The sequence below is a fragment of the Aythya fuligula genome, chromosome 1, assembly GCF_009819795.1.
Source record: "Aythya fuligula isolate bAytFul2 chromosome 1, bAytFul2.pri, whole genome shotgun sequence".
Classification (NCBI taxonomy): Eukaryota; Metazoa; Chordata; class Aves; order Anseriformes; family Anatidae; genus Aythya; species Aythya fuligula.
The window spans coordinates 74,681,843-74,704,896 of NC_045559.1; the positions used below are offsets into that span (position 1 = coordinate 74,681,843).

The 23,054-nt window shown below is 38.2% G+C and overlaps 1 protein-coding gene across 2 annotated transcripts in view; it reads left to right on the plus strand.

Moving 5' to 3' along the window:
- The window catches only part of SCUBE1 (signal peptide, CUB domain and EGF like domain containing 1), a 213,261-nt gene that overhangs the window by 185,772 nt on the left and 4,435 nt on the right, over positions 1-23,054 (plus strand). For both annotated transcript variants that reach the window (XM_032204498.1, XM_032204508.1), the window contains 11 exons: positions 1,398-1,514; positions 3,086-3,208; positions 6,476-6,595; positions 8,148-8,240; positions 9,745-9,861; positions 11,863-12,021; positions 13,177-13,380; positions 14,792-14,953; positions 18,128-18,295; positions 19,160-19,321; positions 20,775-20,972. In XM_032204498.1, coding sequence (XP_032060389.1) covers positions 1,398-1,514; positions 3,086-3,208; positions 6,476-6,595; positions 8,148-8,240; positions 9,745-9,861; positions 11,863-12,021; positions 13,177-13,380; positions 14,792-14,953; positions 18,128-18,295; positions 19,160-19,321; positions 20,775-20,972 — 1,623 coding nt within the window. The remainder of the gene's footprint in view (positions 1-1,397; positions 1,515-3,085; positions 3,209-6,475; positions 6,596-8,147; positions 8,241-9,744; positions 9,862-11,862; positions 12,022-13,176; positions 13,381-14,791; positions 14,954-18,127; positions 18,296-19,159; positions 19,322-20,774; positions 20,973-23,054) is intronic.

Below are 23,054 nucleotides of genomic sequence, written 5' to 3' on the forward strand. Positions count from 1 at the left end.
TGTATAAATTTATCTGTCCCTCTAACAGAAAATTTGATCATTTAAAAGGATTTATGAAAACCAATTGTTTGAGGATAAAATTCAGTCAGTGTTGTTATATTGCACACATTGATATTTAAAGTACCTTTAATGTAGTGGCTTTCAGCAAGTCCTTCTGTGATGACTGCTGTCAAATAAACCTTTATATTGTCCTGCTCAGCAAAACCTTTGTACTGTCTTTGAAGTAATGTGCTGTTAATTGCTTTCTTCCTGGGCTGCTGGATGGAAGAGACTATGTAAATAAGGGTTTCACATTAGTGAGCACCAATAATTAGAAATGCCTTACTTTTTAAAGGGGAAGAGGTCAGATTCTCTTGAATTAGATACAATGTGCACTTTGGAGGATGTGTTTTGGAGGATGGGGCTTTGAGCAACCTGGTCAAAGTGGGAGGTATCCCTGCCCATGGCAGGGGGGTTGGAACCAGGTGGTCTTTAGGGTCCCTTCCAGTCCACGCCACTGTCTGACTGATTCCCTCTTAGGTGCAGCCCATCTGTTCCTAACCATAGTTTATTCTCAGGTAATATTCTGCTTATGCCCCTTGTAGCTGTGCAAGTAGTGCCCCTTGTAGTCTTATGTAGGCAGAGCAGAAGTCTGAGCAGCTCCCTGTCCTGGTGAGTAAGATGTGAGAGGAATGGTAACTGTTCAGTAGTCAGCAAGTTCTTGTCCTGGTGGGTAAGATGTCGGAGCAGTGGTCAACTGCTTGGTGAAGTTAGTAATATTCACTGGAGGGATTGGCAGGGGCTTCTTCTCACCCATGTAGACTACTAACAAGAACGGGTGCCTGTGAGGTGGTAGCTGCTCCTCTGCTTTCCCTCAGCAACAGAAGAGCTGAGCACCCACATTGGTCAAGTGCTGTTTCTTGTAGCTGAGGTCAAACTACAGACCATAGCAGCTGTCTGTATTAGGGCATTCTTCTCATTTGCTCTTGTGCAAGTCTTAAACTCATGCTATTCCATTTTGAGTGAAAACTTCAACTTGGTGGTTATGCAGGAAATGAAAAGAGGGAATGAGATTCAACTCAAAGCTTTTTTTCCGTTGTGCCACTAACACCACCAACAACCCCAAAGAACCTTGAATAGTCCTTCTGGGAAAATATGATCGGAAGTTAAATGTTGCCACCTAATGGTGAATATCTATAATACAGTTTTGATGTTTTGTCTTTTATTACCTTGCTCTGTGTACCTGCAAGTCCTTCCTTCATTAAGCACTAGAGGAATGAAACTGGTGTTTTATTCAGATTTTACCTGGGAAGAGATCTGCTAGCTTATCAGGAACAAGATGTTGCAGCTGGATGTGAAATTGCAGCTATTCAGTTCAAATGAATTCTAACTTCTCAATGTTTTTTCTGTGTATTCAGATATAGACGAGTGTTCCTTTGAAAGGACCTGTGATCACACCTGCATCAACTACCCTGGAAGCTTTGAATGTCTCTGCCATAAAGGCTATACTTTGTACGGGCTGACACACTGTGGAGGTTTGGAAACTGAGTTTTGCTCATCAGTTTACTTGTTTGCTTTGTGAACTGTTTACTGAGCAGCCATTCTTCCACAGATTCCAGAGGAAGATGTGGCTAATAGGGCTGGGCCTGCATGTGTTAATTGGTGCAGGACCTAGGTGTGTGCTTGACCCCACTGTTGGCCCCACTGTTGGCCCCACTTCCTACCTGTACCTCACGCTCTGGCTGGGTTACTAGACTCCAAACCTGGGACCTGGAGGGAATTGGCAGGGTGTGTGGATTTACACAGCGAGGTACACAGCAGTTGGAGTTCAAGTTTGGGCTTGGGTGTGATTTGGAAAGGCAGGTAGACACTCAGCTTGTCAACTGTTGTGTCCAGACCTCCCTTAGAAACATGTTCAGTGACAATTTTTCTTTGACAGTTAAATTTTGAGGCCTATCATTGAGGTAGAGTTTGAGCAATTCAGCATATTTCATGTTGACTGTTGTCATTCCAGCTCACTTAAGCATACATTAAATGGCATGGCACAATCTATGTGCCTTGTAGAAGTCTACTGAAGTAATACTACTGTTTTAGCAAGCAGATGGGTAGGTATGTTTAAAGGGCAGAAACCACATGTTGTTGAGGTTAGCACAGTGCCTAAAACAAGGCTATGGTCCATAACGAGGACTTTTAGATTATGGCTTTTTTAGTAAACTAAAGAGTCTGGAGTAGCAAACTGATGATGGTTTGCTGGTATCGTATCATCATTTTGGTCTCTGCCATCTACTGCTCAAGATGCACCTGAGTGTGATCCAGGGATAAGGACATGGCAGCGCAACTCCTGGTGAGCTTGATGAATAAACATCCCTTCTGTTGGGGGGGGAAGAGGAGAAGAGAGATCAGACATGCTGGCACATATAAATTCTGACTGTATAGACTAAAAAGGTTATACTTCATATTGACCAAATACTTTTCTAATGTATCTAAAGTTCAAAGATTCTATATGAAATATCAGTGATATGTATCTGGTAGCTGGTTGCCTTCTTGGAAACTTTCAGCTTTCATTTTTTTGTTTGAGGAGTAGAAGACTGAATAAACAACTACCTTTCAGCTTCTAGGTTCCTATCAAATATTATCCTTTCCTTCACCTGAATAATTTCTAAAAGCAAACTCTGTGAATGACTATGGAAAATTTACCTCCCTGATACGTAAAAGTGAGTGAATCTCACAGATGTTTATACCTTTTACATTTTTCATATAATGGAATAGTTATTGTCCAGATGCTGCAGACTTTCAAGTATGTTTTGTATCCTGTCAGTACTTCCAAGAATTTCAGTGTAACTAGTCCTGACAAGTAAATTGTATCAGATGCGTAAATCCTTATAGGAATAGGAGTTATGTGTGTGTCTGAGGACAAATATGTGCAGTGTGCACTAAATTGTTTGACAAGACTATTGACTGTATTGCACACATTTATATAGGTGTAAATGTAGAAGACATAGTAGGTACAGATATTGTTATGTACATAACATTCCAGTGTACAGTATATACAGGGATACTGGGCGCATATTATTAATATTGTTCTCAGTTTTAATTACATTTTCAGATATTGATGAATGCAGCATCAGCAATGGCAGCTGTGACTATGGATGTCTGAATACAATGGGGAGCTATGAGTGTGTCTGTCCACCTGGAAAGAAACTGCACTGGAATAAAAAAGACTGCGTTGGTAAGTAAGTTACTGACTCAGAGGTGACTGCAGTGATGCTTTATTGCTCCAGGAGAGTGGAGAAGCCTGGGGCTTTGTATGAGGATTGCTGTAGATTGGCTGTAGAATCGGAAATATGCTGTATTTTAAGTGTTGGGTTTTTTTTGAATTTATGATTCTGTGCCCAAAAATCTAGGTCTTCCTACATTATTAGTTTACCCATCTTATAATTTTGTCCTTTTCTTTTTTGTCCTTTGACATCCAACTCTGTGACCTTAAATGTAACTCAACTTTTTAAGAATCATTTAGAATACCCAAAATATTTAACTGTTTAAAAATAGGAGAAATTAAAGTTAATATTAATTCAAGCTAACATCTATATTCACAGCACCATACCCCGATGTTTCAAGTTCTTTCCAAAGCTATCCTGCTTATTATAAAGTACTGACAGTAACTGTATAAGAAGTATTAATTGCAATAAGTACAAATCCCAAGACTACTGAAATGATGGCACGTACTGCTAATGCCACTTACTCTGTGGCAAATCCAAATATCTGTTCTAATCATTGTTCTTGTTTATCTTATAAATAGATTATTTTTAATTCTGGAAGCACAATTTGATACATGGCAAATCTTGGCCATGGCTATACCTGTTAGAAATATTTTCTATGAGATTATAATTCTATTTTCATATTTTTAGTGGGAATTATATACCTTAGGTCTTTCCTAGGCAAATCAAAGTTGTTACTTTTTTTTTTTTAAACCATGAATAACTTACTGTGGATACATTTGGAACTGATGTCTAATACCTAACTGAGCAAGACACAAAAATAAGGGAAGGGCCTTACTTAAGGGAATCTCCTGATAGACCAAGGGAAAGCACTTTATTCTGGAGTAGAGGGCACTGCACCAGCCTCTTACGTGATCAGGTGATTGTGGCATTTTTTCCACTTACATGGATACAGCACTATGGAAAGCACTTTATAACTGGAAGGGCTTGAGTTGGCTTTCAGCCTTTGCCACTGACTTTCTTTCTTAAGCACCATTAAGAACTTCATCTTCCTCACCTTCAGATATATTACCTTCACTGTTACATAGCAAACTAAGTACAATAGGAATAAAAAATGGTTAACTCTTTGGTTTTGCTTGGTTTCGATTTGGTTTGGTTTTAAGCTATCTACTGCATCTCCCTTGCAAAGTATTGGTTAGTCCTCTGGAAAGGGGGTTGTAAACTAATAGCAGGGACTAATGTTTTCTGAAGTCTGGTATACAGTTAGACCACAGAAGTTTTATGTTACACTCTCCCTCTATTAAGAATGCTGTTCCCATAATAACATTGAAAATATTTTCCTAATTGTAAATTTCTCTTCATTATTTGTAATACTCAGTTAGAGACACAAAATAGAGTATCTTTCTCCATAAATACACACTGTTTTATTTGATGACTTTAATGAGGCTTAAAATGAGTGTCATCTCCCTGCTGCATTCTACATTTGCAGTAACAAAATTCTTTTGTGCTCAGCAATGACACTTCGCACATGTATTGTCTATTCAGTACAAAGAAATAATTTCTTTATAAATGTCACCAAAGCAACAAAAAAGGCCTTAGGAGGGAGGTAAGTGGAGGATGATATTTCATATTCATATTTCAGATGTGAACATCAGGTGTGTTTAAGGGACTTGCATTTATTTGTATTTAAGCAGTGGTGAGGCCAGGCACACAACCCAGGTGGCAGCTGCTGGAACCCTTCCTCTGCACTCAGGCCAAACCAGGCAAGGCTTATGTCAGCTACCACATTTGAATTGGCCTTTTTCATCCCAGCTTTACTTGTCTTTTCCCAAGCCCTGGCCAACCCAAATCAGTCTGACTGCATCCTATAGGATTCAGATGCTACAGCTCTGATCCCCAGCTCTGAGCCACACATACCTTGCTGTGGTTCAGTGGTGAGATGAGGGGTAGGAAAAATAGCAGGTGCAGCTGCAAGGCCAGTCAGGAGCTAAACAGGAAGCAGCCAAGTCCAACTTGCAAGGTGAGCATGATTGGAGGAAGTACCAAATAACAGCCAGAGGAAAAGCATGTGTACCTGAACAAATGTTTTTATGGGGCTGAAACAAGAACTGTTCTGCAGACACCTGCCTTAGATTCAGCCAGCTCATGCAGCATGAAGCATCTGCTTGAAGAAGTGGCCAGCACCTCAGTCAGCCTCAGTGCAGAGTTCTGGAGGAAATGACTGGAGGAAAGAAGCAAGCAGTGAGGCTGCCTTTATCTGAGGTGCAGATAGACATGGCACCTACTGGCTGTAGCTGAGAATGCATCTGATCATTTATAGGGAAAAAGGTGTATTTAAATATCTGAGTCCAAGAAGATGTTGAATTAAAATAGATGCAGTATTATAATTATCAGTCATCTTCAGGGGGAAGCATGGAGACTGGTCCAACAGCTCAACAATTGTATGTAGATTCGGCTAAAATAAAAACTGTCCTTCGCCCAGATAAAGAGAGCAGTGTGAGTAAGACCTACAGGATATTCTGTCTTCAACCTGCCATGAAGCCGTGAGAAGAAGCTGGACATTTCCATTGTATGAGCAGCAATGTGCGTTGTGTGGTGGGTGTTGATGAGAAGTAGCTGACATTTATGTGCATGTCACAGTGTCCTTCCTAGCGTAGCTCAGGGTGTTTCAGCAGTGGCTGAAAGGACTGGTGGGGCCATATACCCCCCAGTCCCAGCATGTGCTGCCTCACCCCAGCTTGGCTGGGAAGTTTTCTACTTTTAGAAGTTTAAGCATAGAACTGAGATGTAAGTCTGTGAGAGCTGGAGTGAGAAACAGAAAATGCTTTTACTGGTCATATGAATATATAGACCTTTGTGAGGGTGACTCCCATTTATGTTGTTGTAGTGGGCCTGCTGAACTACAGAGCTATGCCTCCAAAAAGGGGGGACAGGACTTCTGGACCTGTCACTTCTGTGATCACACTGTGCATGCAGCATCATGCTCATAATTAGACACACCTGCATTTCACAGAACAGATCTGGAGTCCCAAAATGGAGGATTGGAAGAAAAGATTGGATCCAGTGTTTAGGTCTAAAAATGTGAAGGAGTTTCATTTCTACGTCCAAGCACAAGACCCACATACTTCTCTCTGTTATGCGCTTATTTCAGAAATGCCTGGACCTGTGATTTTGCTTTGTTGCCACTTCTACCTTTCTGCACTGTTGTAAACAAGTGGATGTGTGAGGTTCTGGGTTGTACAGTGTTTGATTTTTTTTTTTTTTTTTTTTCTCCTCAGAGATGGTTAAATGTCTCCCAAATGCCAAGCCTGCTCCCAATGCTCAGCTAGTGTGTAGTAAGACAGGAGGAATAGAGACCTGCTTCCTGTCATGTCCATCCAATACTCTTTTTGTTCCAGGTTTGTACAGAGTATTTGTCCTCCTAAGTCTAGGATGTGTCTTGATGATTTTTCTATGCTAATATATTCATGATTCGTGCATTCAGTTTTTGGTATGAACAACTGTAATTGAGCAAAATATCATTATAAATTAAATTTGGGCCAAACATTAAATACAAGAGCTGACTGCCTGTTATATTAGAGGTTTGGCCCTTAGTTGTTTAATTGAGGTGTCGTTTGAAGGAAAAAAAAGAATGAAATTCTCCCCAAAAACTGAGATGTAACTACCGTAACCAACATGGTGCAAAAGAAAAAAAAAATAAATTGCTCAGTCAAAAGTGGAAGAAAAACTGAACAGTTGATTTCCCTGATAATTTTAGATATCATGTTACTCACTGTAAATAGAGACCCCTGAGCCTATCCAGGCATCTTCTTAAAAAGGTGGACTCTGCATCATGTCCTGAAATAACCTGCAATTGTGTGACTGAGCAGGAGCAGAAACAAATCATTAAGTGGATGGGTTCCTCTGACAGAGCACAGCATGAAGCAGGGGCAGGAGAGGAGCACTGGGACACTGAGCAATTTAATGCTGTGGCAGCCCGAGCTCTCATACCACAGTAGTATAAAAATGCCATCAGTTCATCCAGGGACACTGCAGAGCAATGGATGGCCTAGCAACCGCTTAAAAGCTGTCTTACGGTCTCATACAAAATGAATATGACTAAATCTGTCTCTGGAGATTGTATGGAAAAATCCTTCACTTCAGTTGTTTCAGTTGCTGGGTTTTAATAATTTTTTTTGGCAGTAGTTCAGCTGAATGTTATAGAAACTCAGGCATCCTTTTTTTTTTTTTTTTTTTTTTTCCCTCCTCTTTTCTATATCATTTGCTACAGGTAATTTTCATCTACACAGTTTTGCAGGGCAAGGGAGCTAGGGGTTAAGATTACTTTTTTATGGATGTTCTCATCCTGACACAGGATTATTTTCCACAAGACTGTCTCTACTTTTCGTGTTAGTACTGGCATTATATGCTGTAGAGCTGTTCACACTTTATTTTCAATTTAACAGAGATTACCCATGCATTTACCTAATTTGTATGCATCAATACACAGTTTTATCTGTGCAGTATATAAACCCTTTTATGGTTCTAAGTATGTTGTTTTTGTTTCTGCCAATAAGTTCTCTTGGTCTGAAGCTAACATTATTACTAAAGTACATGGTTTACTTTTTAAATTACAGAGACGATCAAAGCACAAGGACTGTACCACAGACAAACACAGTAAAATATTTCCTACTTGTGCACCATGGAATTATCTAATTTACAGCTAACCTCATGCTAAACTGTTTATGAAATGTAAAGTTTCTGTGTTGCAAGAAACAAAATTTCTAGTCAACATTGAAGCAGTAGGCTTTGGCAAGCTATTTCAGCCAGTTCAGCACTTTAAATGTCTCTTTATTTAGCAATATTAAGAAGTTTGCTTGAGTGTAGTATATTAGTGCTGGGAGTGACAAGTGGAGCAGGTGTTTTGTGAGGCTGTTGCCATGCGTGTTGACTCTGCATTGTGCCTTGCAGATTCGGAGAACAGCTACACGCTGAGCTGTGGTGTTCCTGTCCAGCAAGGCAAGGCTCAACAGAAACGCAATGCCACCCTTCCCAGCTGTGCAGGTATGTGCTCTCCTGTTCACCTGGGCCATGACCTCTAGAGGAAGGGCAACGGAAGTTCCCTGAGCTGCAAGATGCACAACTAAAGTTACACAAGGCCAGATTTAAGGTAGCCTGTGTTTCAACACACGCACACTTGCTTTTTCACAGCCTCTCTTCTAGGGCTGGAGAGTGCTTAGCTGCCCTGCAGTGCCACATCGTGTTTGTAGGTCAATATAGTAGCAGTGGAGGTTTGATTTATACTCAATGAAGATGAGTGTCTAGTGTAATTTACTTTCCATAGTCCAGCAAGGCAATAATAAGCACATCAAAATGCCAGCTCTTCACAGAATTGGAATTGATGCAAGGGGGCCAGCACAAGTGCAGCAGCAGCAGACTGCAGTGGGGTCAGTCCTCAGCTACAAAGACCTTGCTTAGAAGCACTGAGGCTCTTGGCATTCCTGATAAAAAAGGTTATGGGAATTTTATGATCACATTCTGTGTCATTCATCTTGTTCACGGAAATAGCTGCATTATTTTGCAGAGACATTTCAAAATTGGTCTTAAAACTGATAACCAGCATAAAATAAAATAAATAAATAAATAAAAAGATTCAGCTCAAATGATTGAAGTCTGGCAAACTTAGAAGCAGATGAAATAGTATCCCGGCTCACTTTGTGTCATTACTTGCTATGCTTCTCTGCAATTTGCCTGTCCTCTAACCATGTATTTCTTATATATTTGGAATGTATTAGGAATTACGATGCTGTGAAATGAGTTAACAGAGCAGCAGATCTGTCTGCCTGTGCCACAGGGGCAGGTTACCTCCCAGGGAAGGAGAGACCCACACCATGGCACTTAACCTGCAACCACCCTCCGCTTGCTCTGACTGCAGAGGGCAGCCCACAGCAGCAGACAGGTGACAGGTCATGCCTAGCCTTTTCCACCACAGCATTTGCGAGAAGGTCAGGCAGCAGCTGCATTTCTAAGCAGCGCGTGCTTGGAGCCTTTAAAGTCATGACTGGCTTGGATCTAAAGCTGAAGAATAAACCTAGCAAGCCATAGACCATGGTCAAGTAGAGACATTTCCTTTGGATGGTTTTCAGTTGTTAACAGCATAACTTCACTATCATTCTTATTACTGGCTAGCATTAACAAGGGTAGAACTACAGCCAAGTAACATAGGAAGTCACAGTTAGAGCCAGGAAAAAATGGTAAAAGTTAACTTTTCTCATAATAAGAGACAAATTCACCCAAAGTCCACCAAGATATGCAGGTTTGCTGGAGGGGAAGGGTATGTGCAGAGTGTATGCAATACTAGCAATACTAGCAAATTCATTGATCTTTATGGGCTCAAGAGTAAGTGTTTATGGGGAAAAAATAAACTTAAGGAAATGTATCCTTTTGGACAAGGTGGCTGCCTTTTTTCTATGTTGCAAGAAGACTTTTGAGTCTGTTTTCAAAAATAAGTTTTAGATTTTGTTTCATCTGCATCACAAACAATAGCTTTTATATTTTACATCAACAGATTCCTTAGCCCCTCCAATCAAGCAGAAAGCTCGTTTTAAAATTAAAGATGCAAAGTGTCATTTACGGCCTCGCAGCAAAGAAAAAACAAAAGATACTGGGAAGCAAGCTGTTTTAGGTATGTTGTTTCTTCCAGCACATAAGCAGCATTCTCATTTTTTGCTTGTTTGTTTGCTTGTTCATGTAATTTGATTTCACACTGCAGACAGAAAAAAGTAATACTTTCTGAATTTAAGATCAAGTCAAGTTTCACGCTTTAGCTGAACAGTATCATGGGTTTGGACCTGGATCTGGCAGTGCTGAAATGTCACCAGTTGCTTTGAAAGGTCTTCATCAAAAACTATACAAATTTGGAATTAAGCTGATTCTTTTTCTGGCATTTGTAAAGATGAAAAAGAAAAATCTTGACACAAAAAGTTATGACCAACTTGCATGAAATATTTTCAGTTTATTTTTTCCAAGTTAGGTTTATTAAAAAAAATACACTAGTGAAAGCTATTATTTGCTTTGTGCTGGATTAATATCTCATTGCATAAGCAAGACAACTCCTATGCAGCAAAGTTATAATCAAAATCTGATGTTACACAGCCTTAGACCACTTGTGATATTGGAGTGAGTAGTTGTGCTGTTTGAAAATTTATTTTTAAATCTTTATTATTACTAGTTTTTAACTTCACTTTTAAAGTTAAAAAGGATTATAAAACTGATACATTTTTGACAGATCATCATGACATTTATTTTGATATATAATAGAGGAAATTAAGTGATTGGTATTGGTATCTTGGTATTTTTGCTGCACATTTCCACAGCAGTTAAAATATTTTAATTTCATTTAAATATAATATTAACTTGGAATTTTCTGGATTTTATTACACAACATCAGTATAACTGAAACAGCTCATATTGTTACTTAGAAGAGCTTATCAGCTTACAGAAAATGTCTAGTGGTGACACATTCTCTCTTGTGAATCTGTCATATCACTTTTGCTAGTAAGAAGTTGTATGAATCATGAACAGATAAGAGTAAAAATAGGTAGCCCAAAAAATGTTAATGGCTTAAAGATTTTATTTTTTTTAATTTAGACATGTATTTTATCTTTATCATGCAATCTAAACATTTATCTTTCTAGTTTCCTAATTTTCCAAGTATTTGCTTGAAGCAAGTCTCACTTCTTAAGATGCTTACCTTGTTGTTATGTATTGTCTTCTAATAACATGTGGCTATTGGACTCATTTTTAAAGTTATAGATTATCTTTTTTTTTTTTTTGTCCATACCATCACTATAGGAATACACTTCTTGGATGCATTTCCTTGTCCTTTGCTCTCTTTGCTGTGTATCTGTTACATGCCTGAACTTCTGGGTCTAACAGATTATGTCATAAATCTGCACACTCAAAATGCAATCCTTCTGGTGGTTTGGGGCTAGAAGTTTCTCCCTGAGTTGGAATTTATCAAAATTCCAAATATATTCCAAATATCACTTATCAAAAAGGATGTTTTTCACATAAACTTATTTATATAGGGAAAGGATCCTTACATGATTGTGTCTCGATGGACTGTGGCCTTTGTTCTTGTCAGTAACACATAACTGAAGAATGCATTAAGTTCCTCTGGCTTGTGACTTATCATTCTGTTCAAACCTTTTAATATATTTTCAAATCCTCCTAATCAAAAGGTTTTCAAGCCTTTTGATATCTGGTGATTTTCATTGCTGAAAAAGCTGTCACAATTGTTTCTTGATGCCCATGCTTGCTATGGTCTAGTCTCAGGCCTGCTGCTCTCATGAATGTATGAAAACTTACTCTCTTGCTTGGTTTAAGCATACAATGACTGTATATAACTGATTTTAACTACTCTCCGTAAAGAACTTCCTAATCCTTGCACAGAAAAAAAGACAAAATTAAAGTTACTACTACACAGCTGAGCACTACTACACTATACTTTTGCCTCCTGCAGTCACCAGCAAAATGAGCAAACCAAAAATTGCACAGCAAAGGCGTCTAACTGCATGTGAAATGTTATGAAACCATGATAATCCAGCTGAGATACTGCTTATTAGACTGTCACTTGCTACTTTGCTACTCGATTTCTTTTCTGTGTTGCTTCTCTCACACAAAGGAGGTCAATTCCCTTGTACAGACAACTGCCATGTGACATTTGTGAATCTCAAGTGTGATTCCTCCAAGAAAAAGCGCCGGGGCCGCAAGTCACCATCAAAAGAAGTGTCCCATATCACTGCAGAGTTTGAAGTGGAGATGAAGTCGGAAGAAGTCTCAGGTTTGTGAAAGACCTCTGTCTAAGGAGAGAAACCATAATTCAGTTCCTCTGCATGTTAGAATCTTTTTGATTTTGAATCTTCATCCAGCTGCCATGCAAAACTTTTAATACAAGCCTCATTCAACAGCTTTTCCAAACTCAGTTTCCAACATTTAATTGAAAGGAGTCAGGTATGAAATTATAGAATAAAGGAGCAAAGATTGCAGCAAAAGTCCCTCGAAGCCTGGAGTTAAGTTTTGTATTTCAATTTACTGTGATTTCTTCAGGCAACAGAAGTGTTAATTGATGCACAGAGAATGTAAAGATTAACTAGAAGTTTTGTAATGCTGACACTAAAAATATCCTCCAAAATGTAAGTTGTTGGGAATCAAACATTTTTACTACACATTTGGTAAATTCATGTTTTCATAACAAACTTCGGGAAGAAAAATAATTGCTTCAAGTTATTCATGAGGTGAAATATTATGCCATAAAATCCAGCCAAAGAAAATGTGGGTTGAATTCTATAAACATGCCAGTACTCAAAGGCAGGTTTCTTAACCTCTGAGGGGTATCTTGCTAGCCAAGTGGTTCAAAGTTACTGTGCCAGAAAGTACCTTTCTTTGTGTCACGTACATATTTTAGTCAGGGAAGTGGGGAGAATTCCTAATCAACTGAGTAAAGGATTGGCTGAGAAAATTCAGAAATAATAGTGATGTCAACTGGAACACATATCTGGAAATACAACACAGTGGGAAATGCACCATTCCTGTAACAGTGCACAAAGCACCGGTCACTGCTGCTCAGTACAGCACAGCGCAGCATTGTCACACAGTGCCAGCTTGATTATGCTGGTTAGACTGGTGACTTCTGTAGCCCTCTCCTCTCCCTTGTGCACTCAGTATAACCAAATTTCTTAATGATGGAGAGAAGATCAGCACTCAGTGTACACTTACAGGCCAAGAAGCTCAGTTTTATAGATCACAGTGTACTACTTGATATCCCCTGTAAAAGGCCTGATTTTGAATACAGTGATCTGCTTCTACAGTTAATGTGGAAAAGACAATGAAGCAAACAGAGGTGTCATGGTACAATGTAGGCTAAGGTTTTTGTTAAGCTCCTCTTTTTAAGCATGAATCTCAATTGCTTCTAGTTTTCTTATCATTTCCCATCTAGACACCTGTAACATTGACTGTGTTCGGAAAAGGATGGAGCAGAAGCTGCAAACTGCAATCAAAACATTGAGGAAATCTATTAATAAACAGCAATTTTACATTCAGTTTTCTGGGACAGAATATGAAGTGGCTCAGAAGCCAGCTAAAGCTACTGAAGGGCACGAAGCTTGCAGTACAGGGCAAGTGCTGCAGGATGGAAAATGTGGTAAGTCACAACAGCTCTGTTCAGCCATTCCCCAAAAAACAAGCAACCCCAAATTAATTTGTTCCTAGCGAGTCAGGCAGGAAATATGAGATAACAGATGATTTAGATTAATACTACTTGGTGTATGTCCATAGATCATTGAGGTTCTTAAGGTATCAGAGGAGAATTCATTAAATGATTGCAGGAAAACAAAATAAGCATGTACATACATACACTGTCAGTTGATATATATCAAGGCCTGCCACAAGCCTCTCTTGGTAATTATTTCCCACTTGCTCCCAGCATCTAATGAAAATACAGTTCTGTAAAACTATAAAATTATGTTTGCCTAGGTGCTGTGTGTTTAGTTTGGTATTGTCTCTCTCATCATCACCTGACCTGACAATCTATGACCCATGGATATATTTATGTTTAACACTCAAGAAATCCAATTAAAAAAATATCTATAAAAATCTGTTTAACTTTTTGTAAAATACCTAATTTCTTTAAGCTTTTTCCCAGGTTACCAGGCTCTAGAGCCAAGGTGCTAACAAAAAACTATTAATGATAACTCCCAGCAGCACAATCTTTTTAATTGCTTAGAATCATATTTTCAAAATCAGCATATCTGTTTTTCCAGCTGCTTTCAGGCACCAAGTCATTTACAAGCAAAAAGGAGGAGTTAAATGCAGATTTGATAGGTACCTCTAATGAATTGTTTCAGAGGCTATTTTCATCATGCTGGAACTTAGAAGCTATTATTGAAAGACTGTTGGTGTTAGTGTCTACAAACCCATACATTTTAATTACCTATATCAAGCAGAGAAAAACATTTAATACAATTATGTGTCCTGTTGCCATAAGAAGAGTATGTGGATTCATATATATATATATATATATACATACATACATACATATATAATGCCTACTAATTGGGCTATTTGAGTGTCAAGAAAGAAAATATTACATGGGATACAGTGCCCTCAGAGTAATCTCTAGAACTGATTACAGGAGACAAATTTTTCTGTTATCTTCTTCCATAAAACCAATACATAAATATACCTAGTATAAACAAAAAAAAATCACATAATTTCCCATACATTATAAAACTCTGTCTTAATTTAACTACAGTATACTATTTTCAGACTGCATCAGCTTTATTAACAACATATGTCTGATAGCGCTTCAGCATAGAACAACATCATTTGATAGCTTAAGCAATAGAAGGACCTTGCACTGATATAAATTGAGCTAGACCACAGATCCTAGATTGGCCTGTTTATAGCGGGTAAGGATCCTGCCTAACATACGCAAAAGTGCCACTAATAATACCGAGGCCAAAGAGACTCATCTTCTCTAAATGTTTGCAGTAAAGGCAAATGATATGATCAAAATTAAAGTCCTTATGCAGATTCCCCTTTTCTTTTCTCAGTTACCTGCAGCATGGGCACCTTTTATAGCGGAGAACATAATCAGTGCATTCCTTGCTCACCAGGAACATACCAAGACACAGAAGGTCAACTTACCTGTGAGCCTTGCCCAAGTAACGATGGACAGGGAGTAGCGGGCGCCCGGAATGTGTCAGAATGTGGAGGCAAGTTTAATTTGGTTATAAGAGGATTAGGTGTTGCCACACAGCCTGTGAGGCATGGAGGCTAAAAGAAGGGAGAGCCTTCCACATTTCTGTCTTGTAAAGGTAACAGAAGATATCTCTGTCCTCTTACAAGCAATACACAAAATGTTTTGGCTTGTTCCATCTGCTGACATGCTGGCATTGCCAACACGAAGATGGGACCTGCTGCTACAATGTGAGTTATGGTATGGAAATGAACAAGCCAAGAAAACTGCCTTGCTTCAAGTCAGGTATGGAATCTGGACAGACATACCTCGACTTGTAAGGACTCATCAGGTATAGTGTGAGCCAAAGGGATAGATTACTTTGGGCTGTTATTGGCAAGTTTAATGAACCTCCTGATTTAATGTTTTGCATGGGATGTAGTTTACCCAGTCTAATTGGCAGCAATCACAATTTTGAGATAGTGTGCTGCAAGGATCTGTACCTGGGCTTAAAGCTAATGACTACAAGTTTCAATGCTGCATAAATTCAGTGTAGCTCTTGGCAAGTGACGTAGCATCTCTGACTCAACTTCATGATATATAGATTAGATTTTAATGATGATAATCCCTGGTTTCAGAAAGGAGCTGTGATATTCAGTTTGTATTGTAAATGCTGCTACTGTAACTTGATCAGTATAAATATGTGTGTTTTTAACACATCCCTGTTAATTATTTTCTCTACCTTATTTCACTACAGATGAGCAAAATCTAGTTTATAGCAGATATATTATTTGACTTTGAAAGAAATCTTCCTATCTGCTTTGCAAGTTCTAACTTTAAAACTCATTCATGTAATTTACATTAATGCTTGTTTCAAGGATATCTAGGGTGAATGCACAATGAATGACACTTGAGAAATAGCCATTTTCCCCATCCACTGAATAAAAACTCTAGTGTCTCAAGCCAAACATATGGTAGATTTTCCTGATACCCTGCATGAAGGAACTATCACTGGAAAAATCTTGAAATGCCCATGCATCTTAATTATGTTGACTTTACTTAGCCAAAATCCAACAAGAATAGATTAACAAAATACAGTCTGAGTTTAGAAATGTTTGATATAGTATACTAACCAGAGCAGTGCAACAACTAGCAGGAAAAGACTGTTTTGCGTCACAATTGGCAAGGCTTGCATTTAAATTTTTGTTCTGCACAACAGAAAGAAAGCTTTCTGGTTATTTTTTTCAGAGTGGATTTGTCTCAAAATATTTGTTGTCAGATCATAGGTCTTTTTCTCTGATCAACTGTCCCATTTTCTCTTTCTCTGAAAGTTGCAAGAGGATATCCTTTGGACTTCATGAATCTCCCTGTTAAAGATTTTATCAACAGTATAAAATGTTTCAGTATATATAATGAAATAATTTGTTTTGATGAACATTGTCATTGTTAGAAACCTCACCACCTGTAATTAATAGTGTTTTCTTGTCTCTTCTGGAGCAGTAAAGCCTTTGTAGTAACAAATAGCCTATGACTGAAATCCTCATCTACAGGTGAAGCACATGCAAGCTTGTAAGAGACTTTAAGTGGCTGTAATAGAACCCTGTTGTAGCTGCAAGTGAAAAAGATGGTTTGATACCTAACCTAAATGTGATCTGTGTAGACAGAAGCCCAAAACTTGATTAGGAAGCTGTTCATTTGGAGCATTTTTCACAGAAAACAGATCAGATACATTTTGTAGGCAATTGCAATACAAAAGGCATGAAGGAAACAACTTAGCTCATTTCTATATACATCTCCAGGTAAGGACTGAGACATATTAGTGCTGAAAGCAGCAGGTATTTAGCAGTATTAAACACCTTCTCTTTAAAAGGATGTCTGTAAGCCACATTTCACAAGTTCTTAATTTTCACACTGAAATCACTGAAATCCAGATCCATAACCATTCTTCATTAACTGCCTTCATGTTAAAGTCCAGTGACCACTTGGACTAGACCAGGTCCATCAGTTTTGCTACAAAAAGAATAGCAGAATTGCCTTCAAATTAGCAATCTTATAACATGTCTCAGAGGTCTGTGTCACAGCAGCCAACTTGTACAGTCATATTCCAAGCCAGCTGGAATGGGCGTGAAACTAAACCCCAGAGATCCTGGTCCCACTGTTGAACATAAGTTTGACTTTTGTGGGGACAGAACTTGAACTTTACATTTGCTCAGGAGTTCTTGTTCATCCTGAGCACCAATTACCCAAGATGCTGCAGGTCCTCAACATTTCCCAGTGTCAGGGTTGGTAAGAGACCCCAACCCCACCCAGGGCTCTCAAAACCTTCTGGTCAGTTGTTTCCGTTTGCTGTTCAGTTCTTAGGGAAGTTAAATTATAAAGTATCATCATTAGGCAACCTCAGGAAACACCTAACACATCTCAACATACTTATCTCCCAGGCTGGGGTGGTGTAAAGATATGTACTAATGCCATCATCCTGAAAAACTTGACATCCTGATTCACAGGTATGTTGTCGAGGAGTAAACTACTCAAGCTAGCAAGAACCAAGCCAAAGAAACACCTATCAGAAATTGCCCGGAGAGCAAGTTTTGAAACTACCTTGTAGCTGTCAGTAGGTACCTCCACAAAGTGCCTTGCTTTTCATAAACTGACATTTTCTGGCAGAAGAGCTTCTGAGAAACAATAGTTTTCACAGCTAACTAAAAAGCTACTGGTGTCAGCTATTCTCACAGGCAAGTTTCCAGACTGTTCCCATCCAGTTTGGCAAATGCCATGATGTACTATTTCCATATCTATAACATAGAGATATAAAAAACAATGACTTGGTCATAATTATGATGCAAAGATTCATTTTTTTCCTACAGAGCACTTTGAAAATTCTCAGATGAAAGAGTCTGTGCAAGTGCAAAGTATCAACATCTTAATAGAGCCCTTATTAATAAGTAAATGATAATAAAACAAACAAACAACAACAACAAGGAAAAAAAAAAAGCAAAGAGTTTATTAAAAGAATAATTCTATTTCCTGGCCCTGTTTTTAAGAAGCAATTACAGGAGCAATACAAACTCAGTAGGTAAGATTAACATTTGATCTGCAGCTGTCTTGATGATACATTTTTAGGGAAAAGAAAACGTTGCTAACTATGAACTGTATTTATACTTTGTCCAGAAAAGTAGTCTCACTAATACAGATGATCATTTTCAATTTCTAGGGCAGTGTTCTCCTGGACACTATTCTTCAGATGGTTTTAAACCTTGTAGAATCTGTCCTCTTGGTACGTATCAGCCTGAACCAGGAAGGACCCTCTGCTTTCCTTGTGGTGGAGGGCTGGTTACCAAGTATGAAGGTGCTGTTTCCTTTCAAGACTGTGAAACCAAAGGTGAATTTCAAATCTTTCTATGATTCATTTTCCTGCTGCTTGCCCTTTTGTTTGTAAGTTTCAGTATGAAGGGACTTTGAGTCTCCAAAACAAACATAGTCATTGCATGTAGCAACACTCTGTGTGATTAAATCAAGAAATCTGTAAATTTAGGCATGATCTCCTGGGATTGTGGAGACTGAGCTGGCTTTATGGTATTCTTTGGAATTTACCACAGGCACATATTGCGTCAGCACTGCAACTGGAAAGTAAATCAGCATCACTGCATGGCAAGAAATCAACTTGCATCAGAATGCTTTGGTCTTCCCATGTTGCCTATTTTTATTTACCAAATTAGAAAAACTAAACACTATAGAAATTATATGAAGTTGAGAGTTCTTTACAAATGGGCTGGACACAAACTGTAAGTATGCAACATGTGTGCACAATGATGACAGCCTCCAGTGAAGAAGGAATCTGCCTAAATGTACTTTGGCTTAGTTATTTGAATTACATGCTGATCCTGGCAAACATACATAATGGAAACTTCTCTCTTGCTATTGTGAAAGACATTTTTGTCATTGAGGCAATATGTATCAGCTTCCATTTGTTATATACTCATTAGAAACCACTGTATTAAATACAGTGGAAGACATATGTAGCATGCGTTACTAGTTCATGAAGATTTAGCTGTAGTCTTCAGAACAGGATTCTAGTTAGAAGGTCCTTTGTAATTAGAAATAGAGTGAGCTGATGTCTTTTTTGCCTTTTATGGCCTAGTAAGTATATTTCAGTATGGAATCATGCAGTATGTCCAGGGTAGAAGGAAGCTGTCTGCACTGAAGATTGTTACTTTCTGAAAATAATATGTCTCATACTTTGCAGTTCATTGTTCTCCTGGACACTACTACAACTCCACAACACACAGATGTATCCGATGCCCTGTAGGAACATACCAACCCGAGTTTGGCCAAAATTACTGCATCACCTGCCCTGGGAACACAAGTACAGATTTTGATGGCTCCACTAATGTTACACATTGCAAAAGTAAGTTGCATATGTATTAATTGTGAGGTGACACATTTCTGTGGATCTGAACAACAGCTTGAAGGTCCCATCTGTCAGTCTGGAATCCAGTTCTGTATTTCTCAGAGAGCATATACCTACTGACATTTGGAACAGTAAAAATTGTGAAAGCAATGAGAACAAAACCTGGAAATGTATCACTTGACACATATAATTGTTTTAGCATTAATGTAATTTTGTAGAGTGCCCTCTGTGAGTTACAACTATTGAGCTCTCATATTCCCAGGTCCCATAAGTTTTGCAGTTATGTGTATATGCTCTGTGACTCTGTAGAGCACAATGTCTTCTATCAGAGTAACTGCTACTAATCATTATAAAATAATAGGAGGTACAGTCATGCATACTTTTGTAAATGCCAGATAATTGCTTGTGACAGTGAAATCTTCTTGTAGGCTTTTTTTGCAATAGTCAGCCTTCTATCTTCAGTTATCATTTTAAGTATCTCCGAGGTTTCCAGTGCAATTTTATTTGATTTTTTGTGAATGACTGATTCTTTTAGGCGAGCATTTTATTTTCATGCCTACCATGCTAATTTAAGAGAACCTCAATATAATAATTAGGTAATGTCACCTAAATTAAATATTCATATGCAACACTACCATAAGTTTTTGTTCTGATTATGTGCTGTATACCTATGAAGCTTTTTATCACTTCTAATGTAATTTGATTAAAAAAATAGGTAATAAGAAGAAATTTGAAGAAATTTGCTAATTTCCAGTAAAGCAAACACATCCACAGTCACTTTGTTGGCTTAGATATTTTCTGTTTTCAAGCCAGCTTCTGACCTTGCAGAATTTTTGAGGCTTGGATTAAGAAAAATATTTAAACATTTATTTAGTTTTATGTAGATGTGGCGGCCTGGAAAGGTCAAGCTTAAGTAACTTGGTGAATCACACTTTTGCGGCAAATTCAATAGGAATTTTGAAAGCTCAGAATGCAAAACTGATCTGCCAAATGGGACTCTTTAGTAACTAGCTAAAATAAAGCAAGGTAAATCTGTAATCAAGGTTACCTATTAGAATCATCATGCTCATTCAGCTAAATCAGGTTAAAAAGCATGTGAAGTTCAGTCAGAAAACCTGCATGTCAGCATGATCTCACTCGTAACAACTGTACCTCCACAATGGGATCATGTTTACTTACCTGCATTGGTTTCTTAATCAAATGTCAAAACAGTGAAGATTTAAATTATTTTACACACTGGAGGTCAAGGTTTTATGAATCAGTTGAAGCAGTCCTGCAGATTGAGCATTTCTTTAAAGGCTTTCCATGCCAAACGCACAGAGGCAGCTGAAGAATGTATCCATTTCTAAAAGCCACAGGGAGGAGTTTAGACTTGCTCTTGACAGATCTAGAAAAACACCTCAAATTAGCTAATCAGTTAATGCAAATACTGATTTATGTTTCTGCGCAGACCAGCACTGCGGAGGAGAACTTGGTGATTATACTGGCTATATTGAATCGCCCAACTATCCTGGAGACTACCCAGCTAATGTTGAATGCATTTGGAATATAAATCCACCCCCAAAGAGAAGAATACTCATCGTAGTACCTGAGATATTTCTTCCAATTGAAGATGAATGTGGTGATGTTTTAGTAATGAGAAAAAGTGGTAAGTTGCCAGATACGGGCAACATAAATATTTATTGTAAACAGACTGAGTGGAAAGTTTGTCTTGAAGGGATAACTGTCTTCATCTTCCCAGTGTTTCTGAAAGGACTGTTGAATGAACTGGCACAGCATGTTAAAACAGAAAGCTGTACTAATAACAGTTAACACAGTGGTATTAATTATTCAAGTGTTTTGGCTGAATCACAAAGCAGTTAATGGGCTTCTCTCTGGCCCAATTATCATGTGGGATAAATCACCACCAATCTAAAAGTCAACACAGCTATACTGTGTTATATTAGAAAAGAAATTTCCCGTCATCTCTATAAATTATGCTCTTAGTTATCCTTTGTGAGTATATGTAAGTGCTGTGGTTATTGCTGTGTCTGTGCAGTGACATAGGTTTGGTACATCTGACACCTTCAAGAAATACAGTTTTCCCAGTTCTGTGTGGAGTGGATATTGTGTTCTGTCTTTGATTACAAAGCTAATTCAACTACTTCTGAAGTTAAGACACTATTGAGATGCATTTCTACTGCAGTTTAGTGCAGGCATCCAGCTTTTGGTGATTTAATGTTAAATTTCCAAGATGCACCAAACCTGAAAGGCAATTGCTTATATGCAGCTTTGTTTAAAACAGCATATTTTACTTGATAAAACAGCATATTTCACTTGCTAAAACAATTTTCATGACTTTTGTCCTTGAGGGCTTCTGTTGAGAGCTCTGTATATCAGATTAGTACAAGGAGAAACCTGCTCACTACAGATGGGAGGAAATTACTTCTGTCTAGAGCAGTTTTTAAAAAGCAAAACATCGTAGCAGAACAAATTAGTTGTTCTTCTAATCCTGAATTGTAGTTCCAACAGTGTCTAAAGCAAGGCAGATGAGTGAAAAGTTTGGCTTCTGCTTGAGAACCAATAACAGTGCCACAGTATCAACGCTAGAAAATGAGAGTTTTTCAGAGCTGTGATTTGAAATCACTGTATGTTTAGCATTGTTAAAGTAGCCCTTACAAATATTTATCACAGTTCATGGAAGATCAGCTGCTAACATTACTGTTGAAAAACTGATTGCAGTTCCAGAGCAATGGATCCACTTACTTGCACTGTAAGAATGGATTTAACCGCAATATTATGTGTGTATAATATAGCACGTTCTCTCCTGTATGGTTATGTTAAAGTAGGCCTCTCTCTAGCCCACTCATGACCCAGTCACATCACTTACACACACACAGGCAGAAGTGGTCTGAGGCAGGCTCCAGCTCTGTGGAACTGTTTGCACAGATCAGGTAAAAGCCATGAGCACAGTCCTCCAGCACACTGTGAATGTGTTCAGCCCAAGTTACATGGGCAAAACAAATGAAAAGTGAGCAGGGTTGTGGAGTTTATTCAGCTGTTAGCCTTGCTATATCACCTTAACTCTGCCACTTTTGTATAGTAAGAAATAACTTCTAAAAATTAATTCACGCTAGTCTGGAACACATTAAAAACACTCACTGTACAGGTATGTTGCAGGGCAATACTATAGGTAGATCTAGTGTTGTTAGGATAAGTTGGTTGGATATTGGCCTTTTCTGTACCTGGACAGAAATAACACTTCAAAATCTCTACAAATCTTTAAGAAAAATAGAATTTCCATCTTCTGTCTGGCAAAGACTGTTTGTCTTTGGACATTGTAATAGTTACATCCTTAAGACTTCTTTATAAATATTGAAGTTTAACCTCAGATTAGTATAATCTTTACTCCAGAATTCATCCGAGATCTTATCCAAATTCCATTCAGTTGAAAAGGTCTCTTTTTGCTAATACCGATGAAAGCTGTCAGCCTTAGCAAGTTTAGGTTTTAGATTAGGCTTGTTATTTTCCCTAATTATCCTCTGGCTATGGAGTGGAATTTTCTTTTCCTGGTTCCCAAACTGTCAGCTTTATTTCAGTATAGATAAATGATATTTTCTTTGCAGATTTATAGACAGATGTCTTTGTTCATTATGATAAAGGCACTTAGTCTCTGTAAGATATTACTTAAAATGCTATTAATTAGAACTAGCACTATAAGGATAGAATAGTATAGATAATCTCTAAATGG